The sequence below is a fragment of the Electrophorus electricus genome, chromosome 3 (assembly GCF_041902795.1).
Source record: "Electrophorus electricus isolate QZ-2024a chromosome 3, ASM4190279v1, whole genome shotgun sequence".
NCBI lineage: Eukaryota > Metazoa > Chordata > Actinopteri > Gymnotiformes > Gymnotidae > Electrophorus > Electrophorus electricus.
The window spans coordinates 6,345,984-6,368,465 of record NC_137499.1 but is presented as its reverse complement, the minus strand read 5'-3'; the positions used below and the strand labels follow the sequence as shown (position 1 = coordinate 6,368,465).

Genomic DNA, 22,482 nt, shown 5'->3' with positions numbered 1-22,482 from the left:
TGTACACCTGATGGACACAAAGCCCTTAGTATGATGAGCTCTGTGAAACACAATGTACTCTATTAGTATAAATAAGTAGCTGCATTCTGGATCTTTGGCATGTATTAACATATCTCCTGCATTTATCTGTGATACAGCATTTGAATCATTTTAAATACCAAGCTGATCAGTTATTTTAGTCAATTCTTTTATTTGGGTATTTTGAGGGGTAAAAATTCCAGACAATTCAAAAGGTATCTTCTTATTTATTAGGAACTTACTCTGTACAAAAGGAAAAGATTAATAACACCCAGTCTTTAATGGGAACTTGAATCATTTTTGATGTACCATTGCTTTTAAGAACCTAAAAAATAAATACAATTCCTATTATTGTAATGAGGAACAATGCTGTGTGTCTGAAATTATTGCATTTGTTGAGAGGAAACATTTAGTTTATGCCCTGTGTTTGGTTTTTGCATGTGTGTGAAAAGCCTCATATGAGCCTCATACTCAAAGTTAAGGATATCAGATGAGGATCTAGTTAAATGTTTAGATAGCATACAAATAGTTTTAGATCTCCATCTACAGGGTGCATGCAAGACTCTTAAAACAGACAAACAAGAGGAATCCAGTTCAGAGGAATCTGACCATGGCTGTACAACAGTACAAAGGCAGTATGTGTATGTTCAGAACTTCAATGTATAGAAATCACATTTTGAAACAATGTTTACAAGAACTATATTTTTAAAAAACATTCGCTTGGTTTCAGGTGTACAGTACACCAGTACTGGCGTCTAACGCCAGAATGGGCCAGCTCTCTGTACACTGGATTAGATTCAACTTGGCCTTGGACATTTATTTATATTTATATATGAAAGAGAGAGAGAGAAAAGTTAGTCTTAATATGGTAAAGGCTTAAATTCGTCTTTACATGATTCAACAAGTGGTAGCATGGCTAAAAAATTTAAAGCAGAATTATTCTCCTTTTTTTTGCTTTCTTGTTTTTCTACAACTCAACCCCAAATCTACGGTCAACAAATGGCAATGACCCCACAGCATGGCAAAAACACTTCCTTCTGAGAGAAGCACAGAGCTTCTGGAAAATAGATTAAGTTTATCTAAGGCTGCATTCAGCTAAACGGCTTTAGAGCATTTCATTAGCTTTGGACCGAATTCCACTAGACATCAAGACGAGGCTTAATTTATGCCCAACTTTCTTCATGCTTCATTTTCTGGGTTTTTTAACAGTGATTTAGGAAAACAACTGGGAATTTAGCTCTGTTCATCTTTCTTTCTTCCAAAACTGATTGTGAACGGACCGTCGGGAAGGCCCTTAATGAGGGTCCAGGCTTCCAAGCGTGTGAGGCCTTGCAGAACCGAGTCCTCAACCTGTAGCAGCTCGTCACCAACCTGTAGGCCCTTCTGCTCTGCTGAGCTGCCTACAACACACAGACATACCCATTATGGTAAAGATGGCCATCTTACAAACACGGCTCCTAGGATCTCAGATCAAGTCGGATTCAGTCGATCATCTGTTATCGTGACACGGAATGCAAGTTTTCCGCTAAACGAATGGCATAAGCACGTGTGGAGTTCGAGTTTACTGAAGATGTACTGATGTACTGAAAGTTGCATCAGTCTTACCTGTGAAAATTCTACTGACGATGAGGGGTTTGTCTCCATGAATGGAGCCTTTTCCTCCCTCCAGACTAAACCCTACTCCACCCGCGTTCTTCTCCAACTCCAGGGTGAGGACATCGCCACCTTCATCTACCAGCAGAAAGAATGACATTAACGTTCCGCCACGTACTAGACCTTTAAGAGAGAGGACGAAAGAATCCGACTGCGCTCCTTTACCTGCGCAGCCGGGCTCGTTAGTGCTCGTGCCCCCGTCGGCCCCCGCTGTTCTGCTCTTGCACACCACCACCACGGCCTGCTTCAGGTCGCGCGCCTGCCGGAGCGTCGCCGTGGCATCGCCGTGCCTCACGTGCTTCAGCGTCTGCCCATTAATGGACAGCACCTCGTCTCCTTTCTCGATGGTGCCCTCCTGGGCCGCTAGACCGTGGGGAAAGACCTTGTGAACCTGGAAGAGTTCAGCACAGTGGCGGGGATGAAACGACCAGGTGGAAGGTCTTAACCTCAGCAAACTGGTTATTACACGATGGTAGCCGGTAAGAAGCGCCGCAACATTGTTTTCTGGACTTCAAGCACAAAGGAAAGTGAGCGCTTGCAGTATTAACTTCTTTAGGAGTAAAGACACAGTTGCAGTGACTCAACAAAGATATGAGAGAGAGAGAGAGAGAGAGAGAGAGAGAGAGAGAGAGAGAGAGAGAGAGAGAGAGAGAGAGAGAGAGAGAGAGAGAGAGATAGATAGATAGATAGATAGATAGATAGATAGATAGATAGATAGATAGATAGATAGATAAAAAATTCAGATGAGCCTATTTCCTGAAAGCTATCTGATCAGATGTTGATCTCAGATTGGATTACAGCCACTGAAATATATGTCAACAGTTAATTCAATATATAAACTAAAGTACAATTGCATAACCTTTGGGGGGGGGGACTGAATCCCGGTGTACTTCCCAGTGAAACAATCAATGTGTTAAAACCCGTTATGTCCGCGGTCCTTTCACTAGATCCCAGAGGATTGCCAGTTAGCGTTTTAGACACAGCCAATCCTGTGGCGTGGCAGTCATTTGCCACGCCCCCCCCCCCCCCCCCCCGAGGAGATTGACGTGTGTGGAGGTCTTACGCACCGTAGTCGCTTTGTTCTCCTGATCGATACCTCCAGCGATGCTGAAACCCAAGCCAGCACCTTCCTCCTTATGCAGAATCACGACATGGATGTCTTCCAGTTGCTGACGGAGGAGAGTAACTCAATGGTGAATCTGTCAGCAAGACGAAGCTTTGCGCTGCTTCCCAGCCAATAAAATGTGTGGTGCGTTAGCGCGTCTGGTACGGCCTGCAGCACGTTTAATGACGACGCTATGATCCGTTTGCCAGAGATGTTGTTATGCAATGTCGTGGAGAATGGTTAGCATTCATGAAGAGATCATAGGCTTATTGCTATGTAAATAGCAGCTGCCTCTGTGATGGTTTCCAGATGGGGGCGTGTCAGCACGGCTGTGTTAGCTTGCTTAAAAAAAAAAAAAAAAAAAAAAAAAAAAACTCGGTTATTGTGCTGCTGGAAGACGAATAGCTCTCCCAAACACAGCAGCCTACTTTGCGTACTCTTTTCAGCCTCAGTAGTACTTCTGTCTTGTTAATGCCCATAAAAGCCCTCTGTGAAGAAATCTAACCGTCTTTCCCGCTCTCCTTGTAAAAAAAAACAAACAACAACCCTGCAGTGAGCTGAGTCATCTCCTTGCTACACAGGTGGCGGCCCTAAAAGAGACGACTGGTAGTGACATACAGTGTAAACAGGAGAAACGCCTACAGTTTAGCACAGAAGCGAGCCAAGGTCTCCTCTTGGGGAGGAGGGAGAAGCACTTTGGTGAACAAACAGGGTGGACGCGCTGCAAAAGCTTGAAAGCTTCATAGAAGCCCTCTGCTATTAGGGGATCTTGATGGCAGCTCTGCTATCTTCTCTGCTATAGCGGTTAATAGTCCCACCATTCTCTTACTGCACGCTGCTAATGTGTTTCTGCAGCCTCGAACACTAAGGCGGGTTCTTTACCGATAAGCACAGACTTCGGTATAGACCTCAGCAAACAGAAAATTTAATTTGAACCGGATGTCGTGAAAAGTACTTCTGGCATGTTAATGGCTTGCTGATGTCTCCATCCGCTTTCTTTGTAAGATGCGGCCAGTTTGCTGATTACTTGTAATCCGTTTCAGTAATAGCTTGTATAACTGGCTTTAATTAGTTTTGTGACACAGTATGCAGATCGTTTAGCAATTACGCAGCGTCGCCTGGTGTGTGGCTCTCATGCAGAATGCACGAGGTTTGAGGGATTAGCGATTGGCAGCGTGTGTCTCGTACCACTCCCCTCGGCTTGACAGCTCGCTTACCTTTAAGGTGTCCTCGTCGAGATCCTTCACCTCTTGTATCATCTTCTGGATTTCCTGAGGCGGAAGGGCTGAGATCACCGATTGGGCGCACGCTGCGGAGGGTGTGGTCAGGGGTCGCTCGGGGCCACGGTCCTCTTTCTCAGACTCTTCTCCTCTCTCAATAGTGCACTCTCTCAGTTCAGCAAGGCTATTAGCCAAATCAAAACCAGAAATTGCCTAAGAGGTTGGCCTTGCTGTTGAGCTGAGGCTGGGTTTTTTTTTTTACCAACAACATGCAGAATCTCCGGTTGCGCATTGCAGAAGCTGCAAGCGTGTTTAAATTTCCCTTGTACAGTTTGTAATCATTTTGATTCCATTTTCAAAACATTCTTCTAAAGAATGTGTTTAGATTGCATGTATTTAAAAGGAAAGTGAATTGATAATGTATGATTGGTAATTGCTTGCATGAGGTTATCTTCATACAGAAAAGGAACTTTAGATAAGTGTCTGTTCTATCAGTCTAAGACAGCCAAGCTTCATTTCCTCATCCAGTTTCACATCAAAGAGACTGTATCATAACTCTTGCACACAGGATAAAAGAAATCTACAACTCCCTCCTCTGAGTGCACTCACAACACTTGGTTGTCAAACAACTGTGTTATACAGAAAACAGGTGTACCTCAGATACTACTCCCATGTGGTTCTTAGTGATGCTTGCAAGCAACAGCATACCTCACAGAGAAGCCTTTTTCACTGCTGTCTGGCACAGGGGAGAATGGAAGCTTCTCAGCCAACAAACTCTCTTCATCTGTGGTGTCAGGGTGAGATCCAGGCATGGCACCCCATGGATTGCTGAGGCTGGGGCATGGGGAGTGTGGAAGAGACTGCATGGAACGCATCAGGGCACAGGACACCTGGGTGCTGAAGGACAGGATGATCTCAAGGCTGTCCCCTTCCAGTCCACCCTGGTTGTGGCCATCTGAAGCATTCAAGGGTAGACTTCTGGTTCTTAGGGTTGCAGCGTGACTGCTGGAGCTCTCTGGCGAGGGGGGCTTTTCCGAGGGAGGATCTTTAGAACTGCTGGATCTTCTGGGACAGTGACCGAGGGCTGTCGAGTCTTTCTGAGTTTCCTCCTCATCTTCAACAGCAGATGGAGGCTCTGCCGGAGGGCTGGTGGAATCATCGGATGTCTTTTCAACCGCATTCAGATTGCTGGTCTTTGGGACAACATCTGATTTTTCAGAGGATGCTTGCTCAATTTCAGAAGGCGACTCGACGGTGAGGGTGGAAATGCAAACCGGAGATGCCTTTTCGTTGTCCTCCTTGTTGAGCTCGGTGGTTCCACTTTTCCTTGTGTTGTTGGGGTCTTCCGGCTTTGCCTTCTCAACCGTAGCCTGGCCTCTCTCCATCCGTGGAAGTAAAGAGGATGGGGCGTGCTTTCTGCTAGTCTTCTCTGCCACGTCAGTATTTGAAAAAGTCTCGAACGAGCTGAGCTTTTGTTTAAATGATAGATTGGCTGCAGATGAAGTGGCCCTAAGACTAACTCCAAAAGTCTTTCCAACATCCTGGCCCCTACTGCCTGGGGGCTTAAATGCCTCGGCTGGCGACTGTCCATATTTAATACTCCTGAGGCCTTGGCGTACCCAAGCAGGTTTGGGGGCTACGGGGGGCCCCTTCTTTTCCTCAGATTTCAAGCTGTCCGCAGTCTCAGAGACTGTGCCGCTGATCTCGTTATTCCTGTTGTGGTCGCTCATGGTTTTGGGATGGCACAGGTACCTTTCAGGGTTGTCTGCTAATCTTCTAATCCAGGGGTCGGTTTGCTGATCAGGGTTCGATTCCACACAGCCTTGCCGTCTCAGGACAGCTCTCTTAGTTGGACTGCAAACTTGACTGGGGGACTCCAAGTCTAAAACACAGGTACACCAGCCAAATATACTACACGGAGAATTCACTCAGTAACATAACAGGCTGCAACAGTGTAAGTAAAATATATCATCCTAACTAGGAAGTGTAATACTATAATCTCAGTTAACAAGTCTCAGTGATCGATATCTAGAGGGTGGAAGTATGTTTATCTTTGTAATCATTCTGATAATCTTAATATGAGGAAGATGATTTATTTGTCATGGATGACCTAATAACATATAAACATATTAACGCCAGTTAAATGTATACCATACCTCTGAGTTGTTTGCTCTCCCCCACTGTGCTGTCATTCGCGGCGGCAACGATACATTCAGAGAATATTGCATCTGTTCCCTCCAAACGCTCGCCCACTTCCTGCCACACAAACAGGAAATAGTTGGGTGATTTTGACACTCTTTGCATGGCCTCAACAAAGGTGTAGAAACGCATCCGCTTAGCATCATTGTGACATGCACCACCGATGCAGACAGGACAGTCAGGCCACACGCTGCAATAGGCATGCTCCATGCGAAGCACTTTCACTAGGACAAGAGAATGGATTTAACTCAGTACAACACGTTTACTAGAATTATGGATTGAAACCAAGGTTTTCCCTTGTGCATGTCGCGAAGTAGTGACTAGGTCATACATAAAGTTTTTGCACTGTCATCCCCGTGCATGAGAATCAGCAGCCGAGATAAAAGGAAATATTTAAAATCCCACGTACATTCTTAAAGAGAAGACTTGAGATCTTTCTCAAAGCCTTGTATAAACTGCAGAACAACTAGAAGCATGTGGAGAGACCAGAGACAGCAGAAGAAAAAAAACATCGGTTGAAATACCATTCGATTCCAAGTTGTGTAAGACAAAAAAAAGAATGTGAACATTTTATGTTAAATAGAAATCTTTGCAATCCAGAGTTGTGCGCTAGAGTATTTGTGCACCAGATTCGGCAGCCCAGAAAGAGGAAGTATTTCAATCCCACACATATTCTTAAATGTGAGCCATGAGATCCTTCTCAAAACTTTGTACATATACTCCAGAACTGCTAGAACCCAGAAACCCAGGACAGACAAATGAATACTAGTTAAGAGAGTATTTACATCACTGGCTGTTTTTAGGTAAAGTAACAGCAGAAGTAACTGCAGGATATGCACACGTATATGTGAACATTTTAAATATGATATTCCAGACAACTAAGCATTCTATTTTGATCCACATGCTTTATTTGTAAATGTGTCTCACCATATGCCTTAAACACGGCCCCTTAGTGAGCACAGCAGCAGTGCTATGAAGGAGTGCAGATGAGCTGATCACGCCTTCTCTCACGCAGATACCATTTTTGGGCAATTCTCTTGTCTCAGTTTGCCACATCCTTCTCTTTAGTGGAATTAGGGCCGATGCAGAAGTAACAGCAGTGCTGACTTCCCCAAACGAAACATTTAATGTGCTTAACGCTTATGACATTAAAAACACATTAACAAAGGACTTATTAGAAAAATCCTTTAAACCTTTAACCTGCCACCAGTTCTTATTTCACTGCGGGAAGAAAGGACCATGAACTATTTTATTCTTTATTATTCTTTTATTCAGTGTCTGACCCTCACCTGCTCAAAGGTTTTAATATCTGACCCACAATATCTGCTCAAAGTAGATATAAATGCACAAAGCTGTACCTGACAGCTTTGCGAAGGCAGCGGTTCTTCCACCTTCACTGGTGAACCTCGACTGGAGTCACTCGAGTCGGTGAACGCCTCCTCCTTGGTGACATCCTGTTGGCGGCAGTACCTCCGTGGCAGGGACCGTGGCCTTGCCCTGAAACCCCTCCCCCTATCCGCAGTCATGTCTAACGCCAGCTGGCCAGCCGGGCTCGCCGCAAAGCTGTGAGGGACGTTGTAGTCATCGTCCACGCACGTCAAGGACAGCCTGCCGTTGGCCGGGACCTCGCAGCCGGCTGTCATGGAGACGTCTATGCTGTGCACCCTGGTGATGCGTTCGGGGTAAGGGTGGTACATTGGGGTGGTGGTACCGGGCGGGGCGCAGCGCTGGCTGTAGGCACCCTCGCTGCAGGAGCGGACCATTGGCTTCTGGACCCGTCTGCTGGTCAGTTGGCTGTGATTCCGATCCAGGCAGCGCTCACATTTCTGCCTGCCATGTGAGCAGGGGTCCAACCGTCTCAGACCTGAGATCGGACTTGAGATCAGACTGGCACAGTCTAGCGTGCTGTACCAGTGAATCGACTGAAACCAGACACTTTAGTGCAGCTGAACTAATGAAGGCCTGGGAATTGACTTGCTTTTGTAAGATTTCTAAGTCTCTCTGTAGAAATGCTTTATAAGACTTTAGTGAGACTCTAGGTGGGAGGTGTATTCTGGTGGATGTCGGGGTTCGTGCATGGTGGCTAAAGCATTCTTACCATCCACACTCCACTGACTCTTGTCTCGCTTCAGTTTGCTGTTCTCTACTGCCTGAGCAATGGCCTCATTCAGCTGCTGTTCTGAAACCTATGCACACACACACACACACACACACACACACACACACACACACACACACACACACACACACACACACACACACACACACACAAAAGCACGTGCACACGCACACGCACACACACACACACACACGCACACACACACGTGCGCACACACACACACACATACAAAATTAAATTTTAATCAATTTTTATGTTTGTTAATTTAGCCAGGGAAATCCATTAATCAGTATGTCATCAGTAATGCTGACATCAATCAACATTACTGTTGATGCACCAGAGGTTGTCTAATAGTCAATCTGTTCTGTTTGCGCAGTTCAAAATTTAATACAAACATAAAAACAGAGCAATGTATAAAACATATAATAATGTAAGGCAATACACCATTGATCATACCATTGGGAGAATACCTGAATTCCTGACAACCTGAATTTCAGTGACAACTAGCAAATGTAACAAGCAAAATACATTAAGTAAGAAAAAAGTGTTTCTCTCCAGTCATGTTGGTGCCAAATAAACATGGTGAAGTTCTTACCTTTCTTACATTCCTAGCATAGCTTTGCACTGTGCTAACAGGCAGCTGTATAGAGGTGTACACACTTCGATAGATATTCTAGAAACAACTGTGAAGAACCATGAAAAACTCCACACCCATGGGTTACAGATGGAAGGCCAGACTTACTTTCGGGTCGGGGTGGCGACTGATGATGACCTGAACTGGACCCGGGTTGCACTGGCTCAGAACTGTGTACACATCGTTCAGCGTCATGTTACAGACCACTGTGTCATTGATCTCCACGATCTCATCACCACATCTGAAACATACATTTACACACGGAGGGAGAGAGGGAGAGGTCAGAGTCACGGGTCCTGCCGTGTCCCCGTTTGCAGGGCAGAATGGCGTTGAGACAGCTTCTCTCTTCTGATTCCAAGGGCCTGTTGTGTGGTTATTAAAATGAATATGCACTGACCTCAAACGGCCATCCATGTGTGCCACGGAGCCCGGCGACAGGGTGTGAATGTAGACGCCAGGGCAGCCTTCAGCAGATGGAACACAGCACAACCCGATACCCAAGCCCACACCATTCTCTATATACAAACACAATGAATGTCACCCCAACATCCTCTATATACAAGCACACAATGAATGTCACCCCAACATCCTCTATATACAAGCACACAATGAATGTCACCCCAACATCCTCTATATACAAACACACAATGAATGTCACCCCACCATCCTCTATATACAAACACACAATGAATGTCACCACAAAATCCTCTATATACAAACACACAATGAAGGTCACCCCACCATCCTCTATATACAAACACACAATGAATGTCACCACAAAATCCTCTATATACAAACACACAATGAAGGTCACCCCACCATTCTCTATATACAAGCACACAATGAAGGTCACCACACCATCCTCTATATACAAACACAATGAATGTCATCTCCTTCACAGCTAAGGGACTGTTGCTGTACTTAATGTTCTCATTGCAGAGAAATCTGTCATCCCAGTAGCAGTTTTTTAAACCATTCTTCTCTAGCAGATCCACCAGACCAGAGGAGCTCTGGATTCAGTATACTAATAGTATAGTGAGACTAAACTCGAGCGCAGTTACTGACACAAACCCTTCTGTAGAGTGATGTCCATCATGATGCGATCCCGAGGCTTGGCTGGGTTGCCGAAGCAGGTACGATCAGCCAGGTCAGCGCTGGCCCTGCTGATGCCGGTGGTTGAGCTCAGGGATCTGGAGCGGCACAGCTGGGCCACCTGTGTCTGGCTGCCAGACAGGGCTCCTGACCGCAGACTGGTCCTCACCACCAGGGTCAGCAGACCCTTCTTCACTTGCTTCAGAAAGCAGAGAGAGAGAGAGAGAGAGAGAGAGAGATGGAGAAATGGACTTGAACAATGATGCAAGGACAGACAGATGCATGATGGGTGGATTAATGGTTGGATGGGTGGACAGATGTGAACTTCGGTCAGTGTTAATTTTGGTCAAATGCACACTTAGCCTGGTAAAAATCCTGGATGGGTGGGTGGATTGATGGATGGATGGTGAGATGGAGGGATGGATGTGAAATTGGTCAGTGTTATGCATATTAATGAGTAACCTGGCAAATTTTAGCAAAGCAAGACTGAGTCTATTAAGAAAATGTAAGTGAAACATAATAAGATTAATAGTTTTTAACTATTTAATTGTTAGAGGACAAGATCCTGAAAACAGGACGAGGGACATCGCAGAACTCACCTTGAACCTGTGTAATGCATCGTCATGTTTAAGACCATGCAGAGATTCTCCATTCAGCTCCAGAATCTCATCTCCTACAAAACACAGGTATTTGATGGAGTTAGGTAAAGGGAAGTTAACACATATAACAATGGTATTATTGGTTCAAATTTTGATTGGATACACTGTGCATTTGTTCTGGACGGATGGATGAAATATGTGGAAACATAGTTGGAATGAGTGAGTGGAGTGAGTAGAGTGAATGGGTGAAGTGGGTGGGTGTAGTAAGTGGGTAGGTGGGGTGGGTGAAGTGAGTGGGTGGAGTGGGTGGAGTGTGCTAAGTGTTCTTTGCTGCACCTTCCTGTAGTCTCCCGTCGGCTGCAGCCGCTCCGCCAGGGAAGATGGTCTTGACATAGATTCCCATTGGGCCGTAGATGCTGTCACGACCTCCCACGATGCTGAACCCCAGACCCTGGCAAGACCAACAGGGAAGGCGGAACAGGGGCGCTCATGAAGTAAGCGCACAGCTATTGCCATTTATAGCAAGGAGTAATCAATACATAATAATCATTCAATATCTGTAACCACTGCAAGCACGATGGATAGATGGGTGATTGGGTGATGTAGACATGTAGAGGCAACTACAGGCAATCAGTTAGTCTAGTGTGAATGTGTGTGTGTGTGTGTGTGTGTGTGTTTACCTTGCCGGGTGCTTTCATTAAGACTATGTTACAGATGATGAATGCTTGCACACTGCTACAGGAATGAACCAAATGGGCCGAGCTAAGCGAGCGAGAGGGGCGAGGTACTGCCTGCCGAGACACACAGAATGCACAACACCCATAAACGAGTCAACAACAAACCAAACTGACATGCTGACATTGGCTTTATTGCCTGTTTATATCAGCCACGTGAACACATGAAGAGCAGCGGCTCAAAAGCAGTGCGCAGTCGCTCCATTAGAAAGAGTGAAGCTCACAAGCGCATCAGGAAATGTGAAGGCACACGAATATTACACTAGAGTCCTACAATCAAAGCCTAGGGCCTACTCTTATTACCTAGTTTGCCTAGTCATAGTTCATGTCATAATGTGTGCAATTATTAAGATTGATGTAAAGTAAATTATAACAAAATGTTCAGTTAAAGTGTAAACATAAAACCCTAGGTCAACATTTAACCTCACAAACTATGCACCAATAATCTGTGCTGATATAAAAACATATTCCACCCCAATTACATAATCCCATTCTCACTAATTGCCAATTGCCACTAATCCTGAACCTGTGGAACGCTGTGAGGGAATTCCAGCTGCTGGGAGAGAGACTTCCTGTTGCCATAGAAGCCTGCAGTGCCATGGCTGCAGCAGGGAAACAGTTCTGGAGTCTTCGCGATGATGGTGTCCAAGTCTCCGATCCAGTACGGATGGACACCTAAACAAAGGGAGAGCACGTGACCGGGAGAGCCATTACAGAGGCAACAGAGGCGTTTCCCACTACTCTGATAGGAGCATAACACGCAGACCGGCCAGAGAATGGCCTGTTTGTAAAAGGTTCGAAAATGCCTCTAGTTTAATGACTTAGAAGCTTATTATGTAATAAAAGACTTCATTTACTGTACTGGCATTTGAACGGCAGGCGCATTGGGTTAGGTGGTGATGTCTCATGACATTAGCTGTATTAACACAGAAGTCAGTAGAAATGCCATATGAAACAGTATAAGAGATATGTGTGTGTGTGTGTGTGTGTGTGTGTGTGTGAGTGTGTGAGAGAGAGAGAGAGAGAGAGAGAGAGAGAGAGAGAGAGAGAGGCTAACTTGTGGAGCTGGAGCGATTCCTCTTGCAAACTATTCCTTGGGAGTCTTCCTCTTTGATATCCAACTCACAGCTTTTGTTGTTAACCTCTGATACCTGTATAATGGGTGCCTTTGTTCGAATGAACCACGCACACAAACACACACACACAATCACACATCCACAAACAACCACACACAAACACCATGTGTATGTAATGAAATTGATATATTCAGCAACCCCTCATAAATACATTTTCTCACAAAAACGCTTTTAACAACGTGCGTAATCGCCTTTATCCTACAATAGAGTTCATGCTCCCCTTCCCCTGGACCGGTGCAGTCCCTCAGGGGGCTGTGGTTGCCAACTAAGAGTACGTTGTGTGCAAATAGTCTGCTGCTTCTCATCAGTGTGTGAGTGATTGTAAAAAAGCGAATATATATCTATAAAGTATCCTTGAGTATGAGAAAGGTGCTATATAATAATAATAATAATAATAATAATAATAATAATAACAATATTCACCTTCATGTGAGTGCTGTTCCTCAGATCATCTCTGTAGGCCAAGGGATCACTGAAGCTGCCGTTCAGAGCCGGCCCATTCATCTCGCACGGGGAGAAAACCTTCGGGGGAAAAGTAAACACAGCCATATTGGTAAGGGCTGCCATAAGGACCGGCGGGAAAGTGAGGGGCGAAACGTGTCCCTGGTGTTCATCAAGTTTCCATAGTGCAACCCTTTACACGGCGTGTTGTAGAGAGAAGGTGTGAAAGTCATTTGTAGGAAATGCATTTCTCACTGTGTCATGACATTTAGGCTCGAAATAATAATTCCCACGTTAAAAAGGGACAGGTTGGGTGACACACTGCCACAGTGTGCAGAAAGATCCAGGGTTCCTTTCAGCCTTTGATCTTCCAGAGCCCAAGTGACGGTCTCTGCTCTGCCTGCTGGTCCTCTTTTAGAAGAGAACATGGTTTGAGGTCACAGTCTTCTGTCGGATTCAGCTTCAGTCCCGGTCCTTATGAAAGGTTTGTTGATGCAAACGCACACTGTGCTTTTTTCTAGCCCTGTTAACGCTAGTGTTTGTCCACTTTTTTTCATCTAAGCCATCTGATTCTTTTTGTGGTCAAATGAACAGCGTGTTGTTTGAGGCCAGCTATTCTTGGTCTGACAACAGAGGTTTTGTTTGAGAAAAACCGCTGGTGTGTTAGCAACGCGAGGGCCGCTTCAGCTGTCTACCATGTAGGAGGTCGTCGGCCCTTCTGGGGGTCGAATGAGGTTCTGGTATGGTTGAAATGTCACAGACCTGACCTTTAATACTGACCTAGGACCAGCTTTCCCAGCAAAATCCATCCTAAACCTTCCAAATCTGAGCAGGGTGAGTGATCAGGGATCAGTGGCAGAGCATTTGGGGACATGGGAGAGAATGTGAATCACATGGCTTACTTCAGCACTGGCTGTTCTGAAGACGGCGTGCATTGTGGACTGTCTCTCCAACTCAGGCTCGAGCTTCGTGTGGCCGTTTATTACCTGCCCATTAAATGGGGCCAGCCTCTCACCACAGTGGATGTAAGTGTCCCTAGAGAGTGAGAAAAAGCAAATAACGTCCATTAGTGCTCTTGTATTTATGTGTGAGAGTGCGTGCATGTGTGTGTGTGTGTGTGTGTGTTTGTGGGCTTGTATGTGTGTATTTACACAAAACATTAAACCTTTCCCTCCCTTCGCATAATAAAAACCAATGCTATGCTGATGATCAAATTATGCTGCTTTTTTTATTACCTGCATAACTGCCCACCATTTCGCACATGGCTGAGAGCAATGACATTGTCACCAGATTGGAGGTGGTTATCGCCCACTGGAGGCTCCACTGGGCACCTCTCTTCTGCGGCAGCCACGCACATTCTCCAGAAACTGCTCTCCTGCTCCAATAAACAGAATCAGAAACACTCCAACAAGGAGACCACTATTCTGTTACACAGAGACCACTTTTTCCATCTGACATCAAGACCCCCCCCCCCAGTCTGACACCTGAGAAATACACCCACAATAACTGTGTTTTATTAGAACATGAACCACATGGTTGCACTTTAATTACAGAGCATTTATAGTGCTCCTGTAAAAAAGAATAATGCAATATTGCGCCGACTGGCACAAAAATAGGGCATTCACGTTATTGCTGGGCATTCAGATTTAATAGAAGTGCTTTAGGAAACATTAAGTCTTTCTTTCAACTTGTGAAGACACCACATTGGGCTTTCCCAATAGTATGAATCATAGTAGATGTTTAAAGTAGTTGAGGCTTGTAGCTCACTTGGTAGAGCAGGTTGCCATCACAGTCACGGGTTCGATTCCTGTAAACTTGCAACAACTTTCGATACATTGTAACATAAGACAAATAGCTGTTATTCATGAGCCAGGAGGAAAATATTCCTCCTAAATGGATATTTAATGGTAGACACGTGTCTCATGACAGTCTTAGTGCTTTAACAGTCTGTATCTGTTGTGCAGAGGTCAGGGAGAGAGAGGTTTATCAGCGTATCAGGCAGCAAAGCTATGTGGGGCTTTGGGAGTTTATTTGCCTCTGGCCCCCGTGACATCACCAGAACGTCTTATGAGACCTGCACAAGTTCTCGGCTGCCCGCCGACCAAAACAAGCCCTCTTTTGTGCGGGTATAACCGAGCACAGGCCCGTTGTCTCCAAACGCGCTCGTCTGTGTGATTGTTATTTACAAGGACCTGTGTACAGTTTAAAAAGTCACTTCATAAGTTCCTGCTAAATAGTGCGAAAATCTCTGATCAGAGCAGTTTGAAAATGTTCAGGACTCAGTCTCTGCATCAGAGCAGGCATATCAAAAGAAGCTTCCTTCCATGCCCTGATACATCTGTTCATTAAGTTAAATTAATCAGATCTTAAACAGATGCGTAGTTAATTAGTGCATAATGAGGAGTTTCATGTAATGACACCAGCGATGTTCTACCAGCAGCTCAAAGTCTTACCTTGATGGAGAAGGATCGCCTCACGTTCTTCTTAGAGTCCTCATATCTCCTTGGAGCCTGCAGGCTGGCACTCCTGCTAAGATCCTTTTCGGGAAACCCTGGCGCTCGTTCCCAGGGGGTTCCCTGGTGCACTCCGAGCCGCTCCCTGTAGCCGTCCGCCTTCTCTGGGCTGGCAGCATCATCGCTGGTCCTGGAGCTGCAGATGATGAGGGAGCGAGAGAGAAGGGCCAGCTTCCTGGAACGCTCGCCCGCCTCCGATGCCCCCCTCTCCATCCGCCTGGCTCTCTGCGCGCACGAGCTGCCTCTCGCGGGGACGACGGCCGCAGAGGGAGGCTCTCTCGCGGGCCACACCGCCACTAATGGAGAGGGCTGCTCTACTGAGAGGGAAGGAGAGCCCGAGAGACGGGGAGAGAGAGAGAGAGAGAGAGAGAGAGAGAGAGAGAGAGAGAGAAAGCAATTAGGAAATTCAGTTAGGAGTCCGGTTCTGGCGTTCTCCTGCGCGCTGAGTGTTCTGTGGAAGCAGCGCGGCTATAGGCCGGAGATAAAAGCACTTTCTTTCGCATTCAGGAGGGAGAAAGGAAAGAGAAAAGGGGCGCGATTCCTTATGACTGTGACTCGGCCAGAAAACCTGAACGTTTGAACTGAATTTCACCTTGCACTGAGACCTTTGGGAATGGAGCATAGTCTGAAACTACTGTCTTACTGACACTAAATTGGCATTATATTTTAATTAAATGCATCTGTCTCGTGCCAAATATTTGTATATTTTCCAGTTGTGTTTTGTCCTTGGATGTCTCTTTTTAATCAGTCGTGTGCAGTGAATGAGACATTTGTGTCATTAGACCTTGCACGACCCTCCCACCCCTCGGTTAGGCTTCTGGCTGTGCGCAGGGTCCTCATCGTGACAGACCTGTCATTACGCTCGGAACTCTCCAGCAGTCATGCATTATGGATGATCCACTCACATACATTTGCTGACCCTTAGGAGACTAAAAACTTAATGGCGCTGTATGTATGAGGGGGTGTATAGGGGGATATGCCCATCGAAGCAAAGCAACAGCTTTGTGGGGTTGGAGTTCCCTGAGTAAAATCCACCTACTGGTAACATTAAGTATTACCAGACCGTTTTCGATGCCTTAGAGCCCACAGCAGTCTGGCACAGGTTTCTAATGTATTTAATGCATGTATGTGTACAGTAATGTATTTATGCAAACATCTATAGTGAGGCAGAGGGTCAAATGCTGCTATAATACACTAGAGATGCTGTTTCTTCTTGCTGGGGTTGAGCACATAGCTATCCGACAACATGTAACAACATGCCAGCATGGCCACCTACACGGAAACAGTATCGAACACAAAGCAAACAGAGCAAACCCTCTTTCCCCTTCATCTGAGACATGTGAAAGATGGAAAAGGCCTGGTTTCTCCACTGGCTCCCAGAGGCCTTCAGCAGCGTGACTCACTCCATGGGAATATAATGGCAACAGCTGAGACTCTCAGCTCTCCCAGGGCCAGGGCAGACAACACCCCCCTCCCCCCACCTCCAGCCCACCCGAGTGGCCGAGGCACAATGCAAAGAATGCCCACTTCTAATGCGGAGTGAAGCTGGCACCTCCGGGGGGAGTTAGGCTTGGGTGGCAGCTACCTGCCATAATCAGCTCGGCCAAGCCTGGCCTTTGTGGTGCGTGGCCACGTCGTTGCAACCATGTGTTTGATGCATCATGCAGCAGATATTTGTGTTTACTGGGGAAATGGTTTCCCGAAGGGCAAACATTAGAAGGGTCTGCAATGTACATTCACTTAGTGGGAGCAGCGTGGTGAATGCTTGTGTCCATTGAAACAGGCTGACTGTAATACTGATGTAATGGCAGACATCTGTAATACCAGCTGAGTCATGGAGGGAGGGAGAGAGAGAGAGAGAGAGAGAGAGAGAGAGAGAGAGAGAAATAAAGACAGAGTCAGAGAGAGACACACAGAGAGAGAGGGAGACAGATTTGGCCTTTAGCTATGTTCTGAAATGAGTTCTGAGATAGAGGTGGGGCCTCCTATATGTGCAGACTCTTTTGCTATCTTGTTCTGGGGGAGAAGTGTCTTGGATTAAGCAGACAAACCCCAGTCAGTTACTGGAACAACACAGCCCAACATGTGCTCTCTCACACACACAGATCTGAGGCTTACAAAAGAAAGCATATGTTTTAGCTAATGTAGTTCATCCTGCCTGTTGTAGCAATTCCAGATCTACTATCCATTCTAACTGTAATTGGAGGGGTTTTTGGAAACAAATACTGCATAAACAACTAATATTATTGATTCACAATGTATTTTCTCATGTCTATTTGTGTAATGTACTATTGTAGGGTTATAATGCATTTTGCCAAATAGCTATGTCAAGTTTCAGAATGGTTTAATTCTACTATATGTTCCAGTGTGTTTATTTCCTCTTGCTGCTATGCAGAGCATGTCCATGTCATGAGCCTTGTGGAGGAATTCCGATTATTAATTGCAACATTGCCAGCATGACATGACAACAGAATCTCAATTTTGTGAAACATTTCAAACCATCTGTTATGATTCTTACAGCAGAACTGTTTTGTTTTTTAGTTCCTACTGGGCCAGTTTCCTGACTAGACCTAAACTAGACCTAAAAACGTGTGAGCAAATGACCTCCATTGACTGGTATGTTGGCAATCTGTGTACAGGTATGTCCAAGTACAACGGTCACATTTTACTGTCCATCTGTTAATATGAACATAGAAATTTCCTAAATTGGCTTCAGAACCACTTATTTAGTAGAAGCACCTTTGTCCATTTACTGACATTGACCATCTGTGTTGGTCATCCCTAAATTCCGTTTAAAAAATTCCAAATAAAGCTGATACCAGAACAACATGCACTACTGTGTCAGTATCGATGTTGTGTTGAAAATTGTCCACTATATGGATAATATCCAATCAGCACTGATCCTGTGGTCAGAAACTGACCAATGACCAAAAACCCTTGATCATTTTCCAAAATGTGTTCTTCACAGAACCATCACATGCTCATTCAGTGAAAAAATCTGTACAGTTTGACACTGACGGTGCTGCCCAGTTAATTCAATAGAACGTTACATTGGTGTTTAGTATACAAAGTTTCCGTGAGTGATGTGAGGTTTCCTTTAAGAGCCCGATCTTTTCTATTCAAGCAAAATGGAAAGCAGAAGAGTGTGAATTAGGGAAGAACGCGTTGTTCCATCACTGATCCTCTGGGATGCGTGGATCAGGAGACCGGAGAAAACGGATCCGTCTGTCCGATCCGATTAAGATGAACACGGCTGTCTGGAGTTCTCCGCAGGGCACGGCGGTGTTCCCAGCCGCACGCGAGCCCGCCTGCGCTGTGGGATGCTCCAGTGTGCCACAGCTACCGCTTCAATTCCACAGTCTGCACCGCAAAGTTACAGTACCTCATTTTCTTACCAGATTTGTTTGGTTGGTCTGAAAGGAGCTAGCAGCGTTTGAAAGGGCCAGAGATGGAATCCAGATGCAGCCTCAAGCCAAACTGACATCTGCTTCAAGGCTTTCGAAACAGGAAGACTGATGAACGGGACTGGATTTTTTTTTTTCTTTTGCTATTTGCACGTCCTATTTCTGTTATTAGAGGAGATAGAAAAGAGGAGAAACACTCACCGAAGCTCACCATCAGCCCCTCTGGGAACATCCACGTGGAGTCTGGGAGAAAGCTGATCTGCTGTCTACAGTGCTGAGCTCTTCCATATGTAAGTCCAACTGGAGGGAAGAAGCAGAAGTGTACTTCTTTTACGCTAGGTGATTAAAGGTGCAGAGTGGAGTGAGAGTTCTCTCTTTCTCTCTCTCTCTCTCTCTCTCTCTCTGTCAGTGAGCTGAGATTGGGCACTTATAACTGCCACCCACCCTCCGTCCCAGGCAGCCAGCTAAACACAGGAGTCCTCTCATGGAGATCGCGAGTGCGAGAGAGAGCGAGCAAGAGAGAGAGAGATTTTTCCCTACGGCCGCTGACCTCACACCTACACTGTTTCACAATGCTTGGTTTTTTTTTCGCCCTCCTGCATACGCAGTCCTATTAGTTGTCTTGGGCTGTGAGTTTCAGCCTTCTGTCCTGTATGTCATACTTTACATGCAAGCATAGCGCAAAGCCTTAATGGCAGTTATGTGTAATTTACTGAGGTCCTTTTAAGCATCTAAGAACAGCCTGTGACTATTTCTGAAAGCCCTAGTCAGAAGAGGCCCTCCGTTATTTTATGGCTGCAAAACCGTTCAAACATTTGCCAAGCTAGCAGACCGCACCCACTAAAAACATATAATATGCATGCTTACAACAGTCTCTGTTAGTAAACCCAGAGCTGATCATGGCACAGTGTTGGTGCTGTTGCACGCTGTAGCCTGGGAACAATCTCAAACTTGTGGAGTTTGGTGTGATACGGGACAATAGCAACTCCCCTTTTTTGTATTATAAACCACCTACAAAGAATCAGCAAACGCAAGCTCCCAGATGTGCTTTTTGTAGAATCACTCAGCATTTTCATACCAGTTGGTAGCCATTTCTGTGGACGAATGCACTTTTGCAATCTCGAAAATGCTTCATACATTTTGGTTGCATTACATTTTTATCACTCTTTTTACTGTTTCATCCAGGTGACCACTCACCTTTGCCTGGTCTGAGGCCCTTCCTGTGCCAGGGTGTATAAAGGGCCCTTGTGTTTCACTGCTCCGTGGCCATGCGGGGTGTGTGTATGTGTGTGTGTGTGTGTGTGTGTGTGTGCGTGCGTGCGTGCGTGCGTGTGTGCGTGAATGTGTTTATGTTAGAGTGGATGCAGGTTTTCCTGGGTAAGGATTAAAAGACCTGGAAAAGAATTTCTCCCCTGATTAACTACAGCACTCTGAGCACAGAGAGTGTCTCAGAATGCACACGGAAACACGTACTTACACACGTGCACGCTCGCGCACACACACACACACACACACACACACACACAGACACACACACACACACACACACACACACACACGTGCGCCCTGAATACAGCCAGTGTGGACTACTCTTCACTCATGAATCACTGGGTAGACAGAAAACCCTAAATAAACACTCTACTGTGTGTGTGTGTGTGTGTGTGTGTGTGTGTGTGTGTGTGTGTGTGTGTGTGTGTGTGTGTGAGCAAGCGCATGTACAATGATACATATAAATACATCGATTTAACTAGGGAGAGCATGATGCCAAGAGGTCATTCTGAAAACTGCAACACATTAAAGATTTCAGTTATAAATCCAATTAATGCTGTTAGTAATCAGACCACAGCTAAAACTCCCAGCATTCTGACTATGGTCAGAGTCTTGCTGACCCATTCCTGAGGTAATGGCCGAGAGAGAGAGTTGAAAAGGTGGTAATATTACCAGGGCAAAGAAGGACCTGTGAACAGTGGCAAAATCTCACTGCCAGAGGCAGACGGCGCACTGGGCTATGAATCCCATTCTGAATAAAATTCACTAATCTTTCTGTTTTGCTGGTACTGCCAATTAGTCAATTGCAGATCTCTGTGAAGAATTAGTATTATTTTCAATAGAACAAATATTGGCAGAAATTCTGCAAAATTATTTAATCTATTTTGAAATTAATAACATGGTGAACGTAAGAAAGCAGAAAGAAAGAAAAAATCTTTGTGGAAGAGAAACCAAGTTTTGAAATGTTACTTTTCAGAATTTCATATTAGCCTTTTATCAAAAATAGAAGCAGGATCAACTTCAAGGAATACTACATCACCCTTACAGTATATACAATCTCACGAAACCTTTATACTAAAGAGGCTCTTTGTTTAAGTCCTTGGATTTTTATCAGAGCGTAGACCCTGCACTGTAGCGTTGCAGTACAAAGAGATTGATTCATTCCGTGTATGGGTCATCACATTAGAAACACACTCATAGGTCGCCCTCTCCTGGTCGTACTAGTTGTAACATTTCAAACCAAAATGGTTAACGAAGCATGAAACGTTACGCTCTGCTGGAAATGTACGTAGTAAAGAGGATGTCAACTTCGAATGCGCATAAATACTTCAACACAATATGAAAGAGCATGTAAGTATTTAAGATACACGATATGTCTATCAAGAGAATTAATTCTCAATTAAGAATCAGACTGAGTAAGCCAGTAATGCTAACAAAACTATGCTAAAGCATTCATTAATACACGTAGAAATATTGACATTTACATGAGGCTTTTATCCAAAGCAACTTATAATTATGACTGAGTATAACTTAAGCAATTGAGGGCTAAGGGCCTTGCTCAGGGGCCCAACAGTGGCAACTTGGCAGTGGTGGGACATGAACCAGCAACCTTCCGCTTATGAATAAGGTACCTTAACCGCTGAGCTACGATGTGAAACGTGTTCAGATGGTGGTGGAGAGTGCTTCTCTCACATTCCGCCAACGGATGGCGCTCTTGTGTTTTGATCTTCTTCATGGAAGCCCAGACCCACTGCTGCCTAATACATTTACAAAAATGGACAGTGAGGTTCTAGACATAAATGACATTCATTTAATGGGTGCCTGTGGGTGCGTGTGTCTCTGCTTTATGCTCGTGTAATGACGGTGCGTCTTCTACCATTTAAGCTTTGCGCTTGGTCAGCATTTTGCTAGTGACTGAAGACTTGGCGAACAAGGTCGCCGCTGCATATGCTAATATGAATATGCTAATAGGAATATGTTAATAAGAATATGCTAATAAGAATATACAGATAAGAATATGTTAATGAGAGGGTCAGGATTTGCACTGTGAAAAATTGCAAACGGACAAGCCTGATTAAATAGAGAGAAGGGCCAAAACAGACAGGATACAGGAGGGACTGAGGCCCCACTGTATGACGTGTGTGTTTGTCTGTAGTGCTGAAATATGTGAGAGAGACAGGGCTAAGCACTTATGCCAAAACATGCTACACTCTGGCAGCCCTACTCTGGCTAAACAGGGGACTCCCCCTGACCTGTGCCGCCCCCCCCCCCCCCCATTTTAATTCAACCGTTTTCACCATGCAGTATTTTGAAACTGTATGACGCATACATAGATACACATATGCA

General features: G+C 45.2%; 1 protein-coding gene across 6 annotated transcripts; it reads right to left on the bottom strand.

The window, feature by feature from the left end:
* Window positions 1-225: 225 nt before the first annotated feature.
* On the bottom strand, window positions 226-19,353 carry il16 (interleukin 16). Of its 6 annotated transcripts, XM_035524617.2 has the most exons (23): window positions 19,069-19,343; window positions 15,404-15,780; window positions 14,186-14,325; window positions 13,853-13,985; window positions 12,933-13,031; window positions 12,431-12,539; window positions 11,900-12,048; window positions 11,320-11,430; window positions 10,976-11,090; window positions 10,640-10,713; window positions 10,020-10,239; window positions 9,346-9,463; window positions 9,057-9,189; window positions 8,294-8,381; window positions 7,554-8,059; window positions 6,605-6,661; window positions 6,153-6,252; window positions 4,705-5,878; window positions 3,994-4,180; window positions 2,739-2,840; window positions 1,837-2,062; window positions 1,624-1,749; window positions 226-1,418 (listed from the first exon to the last, which is right to left on the bottom strand). In XM_035524617.2, exons 1-23 carry the CDS (start codon window positions 19,097-19,099, stop codon window positions 1,252-1,254), a joined length of 4,542 nt encoding a protein of 1,513 aa, XP_035380510.2. In that variant the 5' UTR covers window positions 19,100-19,343; the 3' UTR covers window positions 226-1,251. The 6 variants fall into 6 exon arrangements, with proteins under 6 accessions (XP_035380510.2, XP_081566165.1, XP_081566166.1 ...); XM_081710039.1 differs by having other exon boundaries at window positions 1,624-2,062; window positions 19,069-19,346; XM_081710040.1 differs by having other exon boundaries at window positions 1,624-2,062; window positions 15,404-15,777; window positions 19,069-19,345.
* Window positions 19,354-22,482: the final 3,129 nt, after the last annotated feature.